Here is a 14,545-nt window from a genome sequence, read left to right on the forward strand (position 1 = left end):
CATTAATCTCCTATGTATCTTCACAAATAATTTTTCTCAATGTATCCCGTATTGTATCGTGTGTGGCAAAGCTTATTCCAACAGCAATAGGACCCTTTACCCAATTCATGCTTAAGCCTTTATAAAAAGCCATTATTCCTTCTTCCCTGTAACACGCATAACGATAATTTATCAATATAATTTTGTATAAATGTAAAATTACATTTATTGTATAAAAAATGACACATTATGCTGTTAAATGCATCAAATTTATGTGTGACTGTAAATAAATATATTATTAAATATAAATTTAAATTCTTTTCTTTTATTTCTTCAAATTTAAAAGATATTTTATTTTATTTTTTTTTTATCAATATATAATTTTAATATTAACTTTATTAATAATTTATTTATTCAACATAATTAGATAGTTGCTGTACTCTATTATTTTGAAATAAATTAGTATCTTTAATGCATAAATACTCACGTATAAATTTTCACGATAGTTGACGTGACCGTGTGATAATGCTGGCCCTTGATCGCTGACGTCTGCATTCTCCGCCGCACAATATCCAGTGGGTAGCTGCTTGTCTGACCGACCATTCCAGCGATGCCGCCGCAAATGAGCGAGGTCGAGAATCCCGGAATAGTCACCGTGTACACTGTTCATCGACACGTAGCCATCATCGAACATGAAGCACGCAGCACTTCGAAATACGCCGCCGGTCGGGCTTGTCTCGCGTCGCTATTAAAGTTAGTACCGTCCCAATATCAGGGGAAACAGGGTGCCCCCGACGTGCCCCATCGGTACCCTGCTTTACGATCATATACAACAGCCACTCTCATTCGTATAACCCTCGACTGTCTTTTTTTCGCATATTGTATGTGTATGTGTGTATGTATGTGAGTACAAGCACCGCCACCGTCGACGGGCGTCAAAGGAATTCATCATGTGAACGGAACTCACCAGACAATAAGTTTCTCAGCATGTCGTACGTGAAGAAACTGCAACCGGCATATGGGATGGCACCGAGAATTGTAGCGGTAAAACCACGATAGGACGCCAATATTCCCTCTTCTTTATACATTCGCCAGAACGCCTGTCGCAGAGTCTTGTATTCGGCCTTCAGAGTTACCGCCATTCTCGCCCGCATCAAATCCAATGGATAAGTCATAGTCTGCGACGTCACACCTGCGAGTGCGCCTGCCAGGAAACTCGCCCATGGCTTTTCTCTGTAAATATTCATAACACTGGAATAAAATTTGCATACAATATCCTCACTTAAATCGTAATAAAAATTTTTTTGTTTATTAAAAATGTTTCAGAATTTTTCATGTAATACCTTTCCGCGCCGTTCACATTCAGAATTCTTTTCCACTGTTCGTGCGCCGTAAACTGTACCGCCGAATATGGTACTATTCTGACCATGGTAGCGCTGTTTCCACGCCACAGACTGAGGAGACCTTCAGTGCGCATCGCTGTAGTTAAGAATCCTATCGCTGCTCTGGCCGAATAGGGCTGCTTCGAAATTTGAAAATTGATTTTTGTACGATCTAACGGTGCTATTGTAGTCTTTGCCAAAGCTCCTGCTATCGCACCGGATACCAGACTCGTCCAGACTCTTTGAGTATTGGAAATCTCCTTTCCAGTACATTTTTTCTGTTTGCTCTATAATATATATACAGGAAATTATTTTTTGTCGGTAAAAAATTAATAACAAGTATGATTATTAATTATAACTATGTTACAACTAGTATAATGTTATCTTAAATTATATTAAAATGTATATAAGTTTAATACAAGTTTTAATATACAACTTTCATACAAGTTTTAGTATTAATTATATCGGACAATTTAAAAATGTATACACTTTAGTATTACTTTTTTTTATATTTTAACGAATATAGAGTTGAATGTATTTTCTTACTGTAATATCCACATCTTGCCTCTCCATCAATGGGGCGGATGTGGTAGGTAATGCCGACGAGGTGTGTTTTCCAGCGATAGGCAGCACGGACACCTGAATACGTTCAAGAACCGCTTGACCACCCTCTCCGGAACGGGTTGCATGCCCACTCATCTCTGGCACACCGTATTGTTCCGTTACCGATAGTCTCTCATACAGAAATCGCCGTTTTCCTTTTCGTACTGTTAACACCGATACAAAATGACACTGTAAATATGGTATATTTGCCTTATGAAGGTTAAGTAATACGAAATTAAATGGAAAAAAAAACAATTTTCGAATCTTAAGATTTGAACGTTTAAATCGATTCACTCAAAAAGCTTAAAAATTAGAAGAATTAAAGATATTAGAATAAAAATCTCATCTATCTTTTTAAATTATAATTCCTTATAATTAATTTTCTTATGAAATGATCGCCCGAAACCAATCATATCATTTGTAAATTTCTGATACAATTTATGATAACTCGATAATATCTTGACACAATTTATGATCACAATAAAACAAAAGAAATTTAAAAAACAAATATCAATAAAGAAAATAGAATTTGAAGGACAAAAACAATAGATTATATTCTAATAATGAAGGAATATAAGAATTCCGCATCTCTCCAAGTAGATTAGGAATTTAAATTTAATACTATCATGTGCTTATAGTTAGGTAATACTGACGTCAATAAGATCAAAGTACAAACTGTACGACTTGTACTTTACAACAAATATAGGAAACTCTAACATTCATATAAATAAATTCGAAGAAAATAATTTTTATACGCTTCCCGACAACATTTCCTCTGAAATATATCATATTTTATATTTTACGTTTAAAGTTGTGAAAAACTAACATAATTTGTGCTAAAAAGCAAAGAACAATATTTTCCATCAAGCTTTTCAACGTTATTTTTGTTGAAATATTTTAAACGTAAATGTAAAAATGACTTAAACGATGAATATCAATTAGAACAGGAAGGAAGCGACTCTTTAATGACGCTGATAAGAATTATTTTTCAGTTGCAATTTTGCATAAGTTTTTGAATAAGTATTGTCTTTCTTGTTGTTAATTGCAAGTTTATAAAATGCGTGATGCAAAAAAACCAGATGAAAAATTCTTACAAACATCTCTGCATCGCGCGTAAACATCCGCTTATGACGTATGTACATGCAAATTAGATAATCATTTTTTGCATCTATATACCGTTGACCAAAAATATCTTCGAAGTATCATCTTTTATCGGTTGCTACGCCAATTACAATCCCACAAGAGATTTTAGCAGAGCAAGATTATCGCCACTATTTTTTTAGAGAGATAACAAGTTCTCTACAAAAAGATAAAAAAAGAAGAGATCTATCACTTTGCTCGTGATACCTCATTTTTATTGAAATTTAAAACTCAATTATGCAGAACAATTCGCTAAACAATAAATTTACATTAATAAAGCACTGCGCATTACAGAAACAAGCAACGTCAATTTTTTGTTCTGAAAAAACTTTCTAAATATTAAATAGAAATAATAGTCAAGAAACATGTAATATCTTTGACCCGGTTTGTTTAGATAAAATTTTATTAAATTACAGTTTTCCTAATTTACGAGAAAGCTTTCAGAACTTTGATATTTAAGAGAAATCTTCTCTCTCTCTCTCTCTCTCTCTCTCTCTCTCTCTCTCTCTCTCATGAACGCGTCCTTGTCATGCGTTACAACATGATAATAATCATGCATTGAGAAGCATACGGCAGCATGTATGTACATATACGACTGTATTTATGCGTAGTCACGCGACGAGATGAATGCTGGTTATTTGATTCCACAAACAGGAATATGAATATATTTTCGAAGCTCTAAATGTTTAAGAAATTTGCTTGACGCGAAGATTTTAGTAAATAATTTGCTTAAGTGGGCCGGGATGTTGGAGTATTTTTAGGATCTACTGGAATGATTTGTGAGATTACATCCAGAATAAACTTAACGATGTCTTCGCTACATCAGCATGAAATGATTTGCATCTGAAATTTTAAGATGTAAATAGGGATCAAAAATAGAGAGCAAACCTTTGTAAACAATAGATTAAATCTGAATAGCTCCAAGTACGATATTTATTTCTTTTTTCAAAATTAATTAAATTAACCCCTTCAGCGCACATTATAATATCAAATTTGGAAGCACTTTCTGTTAAAATTACTTAATTTTATCGACATCATCAAAGATAAAACATATACAATATAATAATGTATATATTGAAAACATAATTTAAATTACGAAAAAAATTAATCGTTAATATGAATTACTTGATGAATATTTATTAAAGAATTTTTATATGTTGAATTAAAAAAATTAAAATTTTATTTAACTAAAATTAATATAATATTTATTTAACTAATTTTTTTCATTCTAATGATTCCAATAAATGTTTTTAAATTAATTTTTTTTTATTTTAATGGTTTAATTTAATTCAGGTCTGAAGGAGTTAATTTTAATAATTTTGGTAATTTGTTAATGAAGGATTTTTACGATAAAAAATGTTCTAAGAAAATGCACGATATTCTCGCTGTGTTTGCAGCTCACAATTAGAATTCCAGGTATACTTTCAGCTTATAAATGACGCAAGTTAGACGAAAATCAAATCTAATTCTCGGAGTGATCTCAATTCATTATAAAACGCTGTACAACGTAACGCTGTGAAAATACGAGGATATTATGTAACGTGTCTGTTTATCTGTTATCGGTACTTGAAAATCTATTTGCGAACGAAGATACGAAACAGACGGCAAAAAAAATTGGATTGATTGTGATTGGAGCACGGGGGAAACGAATCGCAATAGGTATGCAAAGCGCGTGCGAGATTATCATAAGTAAATGTTGTCACAGCTCACATCGTGAGCTGTGACAAACAAACAGCTAATGTTTCGATCCGCGTGCAATTAATAAACGCCAAGATTATTTGTGACCAAAAGTTTAATATTAACGAGAAATTCAATTTTCTTAATCATTTTTTGTATCGTTAAAAAGATTATGTAATATCCTTCGTTAATACATAAATTTATTAGTAAAAAATTAAAATCAAAATTGAAATTAAATAATCGTATATAAAAATTTCTATTGATTATTTTGTATCGTTATAAGAATAATGATATATCTTTCACTGATATAAAGTTTTTAAATAATACTAATTAATATTACATAGAAATTAAAATAAAAGTAATTATCGACAAATTTCCAATTTTGTTGTCAAATTTAATTTCATTATCATCCAAAATGTTCAGTATTTCATTAAAGAAATAATATCTGGCAGACTAAAATGCTAAAAATAACTCTACATTGAATCAAAGATGTCACGCTGTGTTAGCAATCATCTTAGGTAAGTCCATACAATTTTCCATTACGTATATTATCAATTAAATAATTATGCCTATTAAAGTTAAAGTAATGAACGATGTGAAATTGAAAAACATTGCCCATTCAGACATGTCTTTTGGACTTTGTTCAACAAGGTAATTGATCAAAAATGTCGATGCTAATGGCAAACTACTTCGCTAAAACATATTATGACGTTTGATAAAATTTCTCTCTCTATTTATGGCAATTTCGGCAAGGATGACAAGTCACCGTGCAAAGTGCGTTAGAACGGCGACGTAAAACATGTGTATACCAGACATGTATATACACTTGATTAATTACGATCGTCGATTCGAATTTATCGCAAACAGGTTGATTTTGTGTCTACACACAAAACGAAAACACTCAGTGTCCTCTTCCATTTTGCTTAAAAAAAAAAAACCGGAGTGACAACGACGATCATCGAAGTACATAACAGCGAGAAAGTGAGGTAAAATAAAGAGAAAGAAAAAAGTCAAATTTAATCCGTGGGCTTATCGATTAGCATTTTTTGCGACGCAAATAAACGAACTAACCTTACTGTCTGCGCTCCGAATAATAGTACTTTGGATCGAATTTCCTTGACACGTATTCACTGGTGTCCTCTTCAGCTCCGCCTGATCATCCCCGACGTTTGGACGGTTTACAGACTGCCCCCCCCCCCCAAATTCCGATCACCAATATACACCAATTCTCCCACTACCAACAATGCCAACTGTCAGTGCGTGGACGATAAAAGGCTGCGTCAAACAAGGATAGAAATGCTGAAAGCGTTTTTATCGAACGCTCTCTGCGCCACCCTGCGGTCGATTTTGCGTCATGGGGCATTTGACGTATAGATGTGAATACAATTTGTGTCACCTGGCGCCATCTCTAGTCTTCCGACGTGACATCTTTTTCATATTTGTGGCACTTGATTGGCTGATTATTCTGCACGCATGCTTTCGACTTTAATGTCCCTAGGCGTCTGACTAGTTCTTTATTGTGTTAATTGCTTTTCGATGAAATGGAAGGAATTTCCAATCTTGAATCAAGATAATTCGTGATAATTGTTGAGCGATTACCAGCGATTACGGTTCGCACGTAAAAGAAGTGCCGGGGAGTAAGATTTTAAGGAGTTTAGTGAAAAATAAAAAAGGTGTTTAGTGAAAAAATAATAAAGACTACGTACATATTGACGTACATACTCACATGTATTAGACATCTGCTCGACACGTTTGCAGGTATAAACATATTTGAACTTCAATTTCGTCTCTGTCATGTTACATTTACAGTAGTGAATCAATTTGTAGAAACGAAATAAACAGAAGGTTTGTTCGCTTCGCATAAATATGCTTGAAATTTAACAAGTGTGAAAATTCTAGTACGTAAAAACGGACATATTTCAATTAATTTTTTTTTAATCGATAGAAAATTATGGAACAAGTCAATAATGTGTAAAAATCGATAAAATCAAGAAGCTTCGAAATATGTAAGTTTAAAGAAAAAGAAAAGTTCGGAAACACTAAAAAATCTTGATTTAAATTGCACTGCGGAGACCCCATTGTATATAGCTATAGTTAAGATTATGAGCTTAGGATGATAGATAACGTTCATAATTGGTAACCAAGAGACAGAGTTACGTTTGCAGCTTGAACATCTAAAAGTTCATTTATTCCTACATATTTATTGGAATGAGTATAATATAATGATAGAAACATGTTTAGTATATGTTGGAGCATGCAATGTGTAAGCAAACTGCTTACTTTGGTTAAACTACCTCCTGATGGATGTTATCTGTTATTCTTAGCTCACAATCTCAAGATTTGCATTTTATTGCTGTACAGCTTGCTGCAGAATTTTTTTACCTTTTACAATTTAAAACATTTATTTTACTTTATGTACAAAAAGTGGTTGAGTTATATAAGAAACAGATCTTTTATTTCAGTTGTTCAGCATGGATGCAAAAATTCTTCCGAGTCTTTTGAGCTTGAAGGTGGCTCCTCCATCAGAGTTGTCAAGTCAGAATGTTGATAATGGTGTTGGAGATGAAAACAGTGACTCTGTTAAATTACCAGCTGCTTTAGAACAAGCTCTGGCATTTAAAACAGAGAGAGCCAAGGAAGTAGGCGGAGATCCAAATGACATTGTTTCTATAAGTAAATCACCAAATGATGATCGTGAGGATGTTTCTCATATAGAAGACGTTATGTCAGAACTGGAACCAGCGACCGAGAAAGTAGAATCCAAATCCAGCAAGACGAAAAAGAAGAAAAAGTCAAAGAGGAAAAGGCACAATGCAGAAAAGAAGGACTCTGAACAGAAGAAGGATAGCATGGAAGAAGGCAAGAATAAAGATAATATGCCCGAGATAGAGTATATACAGGAGATACCAAGTATAAGCGACTTAGAGCCTATGTATCGTCAATTTGCCAGAGTCTTTGAAGCATTTAAACTGGTGGAGCCAGAACCGAGTCCGAATGATGCAGCTGATAAGGGCGAACCTATCGGACAGTATCCACCAGTAACAAATATACAATCCTCTGGCACTGGCATACCAAGTAAGGTACCATTGTTGGACGACTTTGATGATGAGGGGAATCAGCAACAGCAGCAACAGGGCACAGGAGAGAACGGTGCGCCGCGTTTGTCTAAGCGCAAGCTCAAAAGATTGACACGACTGAGCGTGGCGGAATTGAAGCAACTGGTAGGTCGTCCTGATGTCGTAGAGATGCACGATGTTACTGCGCGAGATCCAAAGTTACTCGTGCAGTTGAAAGCACACCGAAACACAGTTCCGGTGCCGAGGCATTGGTGCTTCAAGCGTAAGTATCTTCAAGGCAAACGAGGAATAGAGAAACCGCCGTTTGATTTACCAGACTTTATAAAACGCACCGGGATCACGGAGATGAGGGCAAGCTTGCAAGAGCGCGATGACACACGTACGCTAAAGGCAAAGATGCGAGAGCGAGCGCGACCCAAACTAGGAAAGATTGACATTGATTATCAGAAATTACATGACGCATTCTTCAAGTGGCAGACTAAGCCACGTATGACGATCCACGGCGATCTCTATTACGAGGGTAAAGAATTTGAGACGCGCTTGAAGGAGAAGAAACCTGGAGAGTTATCAGATGAGCTGCGTACAGCTTTAGGTATGCCAGTGGGACCAAATTGTCAGAAAGTACCACCGCCATGGCTCATAGCTATGCAACGTTATGGGCCACCGCCGAGTTATCCAAATCTCAAAATACCCGGTTTGAACGCACCTATTCCAGAGGGTTGCGCGTTCGGCTATCACGCGGGTGGATGGGGAAAACCGCCAGTAGACGAAACAGGAAGGCCACTCTACGGAGACGTGTTTGGTATATCGCGCACATCTGGTGCGGATGCGATGGATGAGGAAGTAGACCGGGGAATGTGGGGTGAACCTGAGTCAGAATCATCAGGTGACGAGGACGAGGATGAGGATGCTGAGGAGGGTGGCGAAGGTGGCGACGGTGAAGGAAAGGATGGAGATGGAGATGCTAGCGGATTGGTTACTCCCGGTGCTGAGGGCCTGATCACACCGAGCGGCATCACGTCGATCCCAGCAGGTTTAGAGACTCCAGAGACAATTGAGCTGAGGAAAAAGAAGATTGAAAGCGAGATGGAAGGCGGTGACACACCCGCGCTCTATACAGTGCTACAAGAACGACGCACGGAGGGTCTAGGCGCTAGTATGATGGGCAGTACCCACGTATACGATATGACAGGTGCGGCAGGTGGCCAGGCACCGCCGTCCGTGATCGCTGCACGTCGCAGTGCCATCAGCGGCAGCGCAAGCGATGCTCGAGCGGAGAAAGACGGCGCAGTGGAATTGACATTGGATCCTAGCGAATTGGATCTTGACTCCGAGGCAATGGCATCCAGGTATGAGGAAACAATGAGGTCAAGACAAGCACATCTCAGGAGAGAAGACTTGTCAGACATGCTGCAAGATCATGTACAACGACAGAAGGTACTTATACAACAAATCTTTATCTATATGCATGTGTAAATATATAGATTTGATTTTTAAATGAAATAAAATTGTTTTCCATTATGTTAATTTTGAGTTATATTGATTGTTTTCTGTTGCAGAGCAAACGCAAACGCCAGCAAATCCAAGATACAAAGACATCCAAGAAGTATAAAGAATTCAAATTTTAAATGTATTATTTCTCTAATTATATGTACTATATTATAGAAATTAAATTGTTTGAGATTGCATTAAAAATGATTAGTCAATATATCACTTTAATGTATGTGTTGATAAAATTACATTTAAAAAAATAACTTTCTTATATCTCATATTTACATGACATACAAGTGAAAAGTCGTATTAACTGTGCATGTTGGTGAATAAATCAATGATAACGATACTTGAATAATTACATATATATTTTCCAATAAATATAATTATCTATTTTTATGTAATACAAATAAATTATATAAGAGAATGTAGATTTCAGTCGAATACAAATATACACACAGATAGGTTTGTTTGATTTTTGTAAATCGAATTTATCAGATATTTCAATGTAATGGCAGTAACAAACACAGTAGGCCGACAGTCGAATATATACACATACATACACACACATACAGGCACAGAGATGTATTTGTTCAATTTTTTAAATCAAATTTGTCAGCTATTTAAATGTAAATGACAGTAAGAAACATATATATAGACATATACTTTTAAAGCACAGTTATTAGTTTAATTTTCCTAATCATATAAAAAATTCTATACGATATGTTTCTTTTGAGATAATGGGCCGATCCAAAATCGTTCAAAATCCGGTTTTATAAGTGGATGCGAAAGACCTCGTAAGCATACAAAAAGACAAGGAAGAGAGATAGCAATAATAAATTTACTGATAGCAGTACCGATGTCGAGCCAACTGCCATATGGTGTGACACAATACATCAAAGGCAATGACAAACAATCGCCTAAAAAGAGAACAGCTAAAGAGTTTGGCTTTTTACATTCTCTCAATTCTAAGATGTAGCTCACGCATCCCACTAATATCAAAGGAATGCTAAGTTTAAGAAGTATCAAGGACGTCATTAGATATGGGGAGAAGACGGTGATAAAGTGACGCGTCCAAGACGGATCGAATGAACTGATGCTTGCCATATTACCCATGCCGAAGAAGCACAATAATACATATAACATCTATATTAAAATATTAAGGATATATATAAGTTGTGTCTATTATATGTATAAATCAAGAGAGGAATGCTACAAAATTAATTCCTTAACACTCCAATTAATACAGGTATAAATATAATTATTTTATTAAAAAATTCTATGTGTTTAAAACATTTTTCTGAAAGATGATAAAAGGATACGAAAAACGCCGCTTTGATCAAGTCTTCTGTGATGTTTTGTTCTCCTGAGATCTTTGAGGTAGTTGTAGTAGCTTCTAACCAGGAAATTAAATTAATTGTAAGAGTCATGAAGAAAATCGGCTCGTAAGAAGCCGACAACAACGTAAAAGAACAGAAAAATCCGAGCATTATGCCCAGCGTTCTTTTTTTGACCTCTATTGGATGACACCAAATACTTAATGGTGTAGTCAGCAGGATAATCCATGATATCCAATATCGGCCATCAATGAACTCCATATATATAAAACTTGTGATGACTAGACGTACAATTTCCATTATTCTCCGACTTTGTGACATCTCATTAATAAATAGTATCGCTATTGCTATACATACACCAATCATCCTGAAATCGATAAAGATATTAAATCAGTCAAAAGATTTTTATAAAAAATTCTTATGTATTCTTTTCCAATATCATTAATTAGAAGACAGAAAAAAGATAATTTTTTTCATTGATGTAGTTGCGATATTACTTGATTACATTTACAAGATAAACTTACACAATATAAATGTTTGAATATGGTTCTACGACAGGTAGTAATGGAAATACACATAGTGCAATCGAAGTCCAAATCATAGAAGTTGGTATATCTTCTGACTTTATTACTCGAATTAATAAAAGTAAAAGTATTCCTATACTGAAAGCAAATCTATATGTTAATCCAGCAAATATTATCACTAGTAGTAACAGAGTGCCTCCAATATCTATGACTAGCGTTTGTGTGCTCGTATCTGTAAATACAGGCGTCGATGTAATATAAGTAGTAACGGCAAGCCATGCGGATATTATAGCAAAGGTTGCATAGCATGGTAATCTCCAGTTGTTGCAATTGGACACTGTAAATAAAAATTAATGTATAAATAAAATGTTCATTCTTCAAATAAAATTACTGATTTACTTAATACATTTTGTTTGGAAATAATTACTCACTTATATGTACAGTTAACATTATTATTAATAAACATGGAAATCCAATGTTTACTAATCGCAGAAGAAATATTCGCGAATATTGACGCTTTGCTCCAGCTATTTTAAAGAATAATATAACTATCCAGCTAAGCCACATTATCGATAAATATATTAAAAATCGTATACGTTGATATAATCTGAAATACAACAAGGCTTCCTTGCTAAAACGAATTGCATCATTGCCTTCTCGAATTCCTGCCATTATATTTCTTTTACTGATATGTTGTTGAGCTTTACGAATTTTATCATTTATCTGTGTCTCTCGCCAATCAGTATAATCACTATCTTGACAACTTATCACTCGATTTTCTGTTATTTGATGCATTAGTTGTTTCACATTGCTGATTAAAGAATATGCAACATATTCACGATTATCCAAATTGAAATACTGCCATGGTAGTGCACCCTAAAAAGTATTTTATGGATAAATACTTTATATAGTATATGGACATGTATAAAGTATATAAGTCTGATCTTAATGTTATGTTACATAAATACTTACTTCATTATTTATAGGAATAGGAATTCCTATTAGGGACGCTATCAAGGGAGTTATACTCGCTTGTTCAACGTCTTGACGAAAACCAGATGATTTTACTCCTGCTCCCCAAGTGACTAATGGCGTTTCAGTTTCAGATGGCAAACCACTTCCATGAGATCCCCAATCAGTCATTCCGTGATCTGATGTGAATATATAAGCGGTGGTGTCCTTTCCAAAAAAGTCTTCTGTTGCATTTACAGTCTCTTCAATCCTCTGATCGACGTAGTTCATGTTGTCCACATACTCTCTAATCTCAAAATTTTCTTTTTAATAAGTCTGTATTTTGAAAACAATAGTAATCAATAACATTAATCTAAAATAACTCGGATACCTGGAATTTGGTTTATTAGCATGTCCCAGAGTGTCACATCCGAGCAGATGAAAGAACAGAATGATTCCGTTTTGATTTCTGACTGTCTCGGCCACTGAAGACTGTAGCCATTTCAAATAAGCATCAAACACCCAGGAGTCCAAACGTCTTGTTTGATTACTTAATTTTGTATCAAAATCCTGCCACGTAGATGGATAACTCTGTCCATAAACATTGTGTTTGCTATCTAACTTTTCAAAATTTCAAAATAAGCATGAGAAATAATGAATAACAATGCTGTTGCATTTTTTTTTAGAATACCTTTTGTAAATATTGGTATTATATCTGGACTGCCCCAAGCCCAAGTTGCATGACTTTGATTGAAAACAGAATCAAAATCAACTGGATTATCCTGCCATCCTTTGAAAATGGCACTAGGATCTTCATACAGTCCTGCAGCAATTGCAACATGTCCTGGTCTTGATTCAGTAGGTACTCTTGTGTGAGATATTCCCCAAACACCCCTATTCTTCATTGCATCCCTAAAAAAATAATTATTTATTTTATCTAATAAAATAAAATATTGAAGCAAAACTACAATAAATCAATATTCTTAATATTATAATATATGATATAATTGCATACAATAAATATAAACAATAAAAAATTGTATATTAATATATAATATATAATATTTATTAAAATAAATTAAATTTTTACTTTTCCAAACAAAAACATTAATAAAATTAAAATTAAATTAAATTATATGAAATAATGGAACTTTGGCATTGCTTTTAAATAATAAACAAGAGTAAACAAGTTCTGTAAAATACCTGAGATAAGGTGGTGGCTTTTCTATAAATGTCTGAAATCTCAGACCATCCGCTACAAATAATAGCAGTCTTTTAGCTGGTGCTCCCTTAGGCGCCGGTACAATTGGCATTCCTCTAATAATAGGTGAATGAAAGTTAACATCTAATACACCCCATAATAGAATTAAATGCATAGTTAACCCCCACAGAGCGAATAGATAATTGTTTCCCATTTCGAGCCATTGTTTCTTGTGAAACTTTTTTGTATTTTCAGACAATTCACTTTCTGCAACATCTAATTTCTTCCTTTTTATAAACATCCTTAACAATTTTAAGGTTTGTAAGATTGAGGTATACTCGGGATTTGACACAACACGGTGTATGTCATACTACCTTAGCAGAAATATACTGACAAATCGATTTGAAATATCGAACGAAAGTATTAAATTTGTATTAGTCGCGCTCTGTACTCCATATACATCTTACGTGGCTCTCTTTAACTTTCTTTTTCTTATATACACACACATATATATATATGTGTATTCATATATATATATATATTTATATATATATGAATACACATATATATATACACGTATATATATATATTTATGCAATAGCATACAATACAAATCTATAACTTAGGCCTGCGCACAATAGAATAAATATTAGGAATAGGAATAAATATTAAGATTTCGACTTATCACACAACAGAAACCGTATATTCCGATGTAATTGGTATCTGATAGGTTAAAATCTTAATATTTATAATTACTATATAGTATATATATATTTCTCTAATATTTCCTCCATTGTGCACAGGGCCTTAGTGTCTATAACCGGCAACAACCTGCATAATGTAAATAAATATATATAGTATTGGAGAAAGAATATAATATAATCGAATAGAAAATAACGCTTATATCTTTTGATTATATATTTTTATTTTTTAAATTTAAAATATTTTGGAATTTTTTTATATTTCGTTTATGTATGTATACAATTGGTACGTTATTGACTGTTGGTAATTATCAACCTCTTTATTACCGACAAAAATGTAATAAAATTATTGTAGACTATAAATTTTATTTAAAACTGTAATTACTGTTTTTTTCTAAAAAAAAAAAAAACTAATTTTATTTTAATGTTTATCACTTATTTATGCAATAACAAAAAATTTTATTGAATTTATAATATATACG

General features: G+C 33.9%; 3 protein-coding genes across 3 annotated transcripts; 1 reads left to right on the forward strand and 2 right to left on the reverse strand.

The window, feature by feature from the left end:
* Positions 1-10: 10 nt before the first annotated feature.
* Positions 11-5,945, reverse strand: DPCoAC (dephosphocoenzyme A carrier). The gene is made up of 6 exons (XM_018539034.1): positions 5,853-5,945; positions 1,908-2,128; positions 1,323-1,648; positions 947-1,212; positions 467-641; positions 11-146 (listed from the first exon to the last, which is right to left on the reverse strand). The coding sequence occupies exons 2-6, from the start codon at positions 2,058-2,060 to the stop codon at positions 11-13; spliced, it is 1,056 nt and encodes a 351-aa protein (XP_018394536.1). The 5' UTR covers positions 2,061-2,128; positions 5,853-5,945.
* Positions 5,946-6,480: 535 nt separating this feature from the next.
* On the forward strand, positions 6,481-9,486 carry Sf3b2 (splicing factor 3B subunit 2). The gene is made up of 3 exons (XM_018539032.1): positions 6,481-6,539; positions 7,244-9,295; positions 9,418-9,486. Exons 2-3 carry the CDS (start codon positions 7,253-7,255, stop codon positions 9,484-9,486), a joined length of 2,112 nt encoding a protein of 703 aa, XP_018394534.1. The 5' UTR covers positions 6,481-6,539; positions 7,244-7,252.
* Positions 9,487-10,063: 577 nt separating this feature from the next.
* On the reverse strand, positions 10,064-13,663 carry LOC108773250 (Phosphatidylinositol glycan anchor biosynthesis class N). The gene is made up of 8 exons (XM_018539000.1): positions 13,365-13,663; positions 12,853-13,073; positions 12,553-12,778; positions 12,183-12,468; positions 11,642-12,086; positions 11,211-11,547; positions 10,672-11,053; positions 10,064-10,495 (listed from the first exon to the last, which is right to left on the reverse strand). Exons 1-8 carry the CDS (start codon positions 13,661-13,663, stop codon positions 10,064-10,066), a joined length of 2,628 nt encoding a protein of 875 aa, XP_018394502.1.
* Positions 13,664-14,545: the final 882 nt, after the last annotated feature.

The sequence above is a fragment of the Cyphomyrmex costatus genome, unplaced genomic scaffold, assembly GCF_001594065.2.
Source record: "Cyphomyrmex costatus isolate MS0001 unplaced genomic scaffold, Ccosl1.0 scaffold20, whole genome shotgun sequence".
NCBI classification, from domain to species: domain Eukaryota; kingdom Metazoa; phylum Arthropoda; class Insecta; order Hymenoptera; family Formicidae; genus Cyphomyrmex; species Cyphomyrmex costatus.

Excerpts from the sequence above, each read along its gene's own strand:
- DPCoAC (XM_018539034.1), bottom strand. The coding sequence starts at position 2,060 with ATGAGTGGGCATGCAACCCGTTCCGGAGAGGGTGGTCAAGCGGTTCTT. Across the intron at positions 1,649-1,907 it reads GGCAAGATGTGGATATTACA|AGCAAACAGAAAAAATGTAC; the intron begins GTAAGAAAATAC and ends TATATATTATAG. Across the intron at positions 1,213-1,322 it reads AATGTGAACGGCGCGGAAAG|AGAAAAGCCATGGGCGAGTT; the intron begins GTATTACATGAA and ends GAATATTTACAG.
- Sf3b2 (XM_018539032.1), top strand. The coding sequence starts at position 7,253 with ATGGATGCAAAAATTCTTCCGAGTCTTTTGAGCTTGAAGGTGGCTCCT. Across the intron at positions 9,296-9,417 it reads ATCATGTACAACGACAGAAG|AGCAAACGCAAACGCCAGCA; the intron begins GTACTTATACAA and ends TTTCTGTTGCAG.
- LOC108773250 (XM_018539000.1), bottom strand. The coding sequence starts at position 13,663 with ATGTTTATAAAAAGGAAGAAATTAGATGTTGCAGAAAGTGAATTGTCT. Across the intron at positions 13,074-13,364 it reads AAGCCACCACCTTATCTCAG|GGATGCAATGAAGAATAGGG; the intron begins GTATTTTACAGA and ends TTATTTTTTTAG. Across the intron at positions 11,548-11,641 it reads AATGTTAACTGTACATATAA|TGTCCAATTGCAACAACTGG; the intron begins GTGAGTAATTAT and ends TTTTATTTACAG.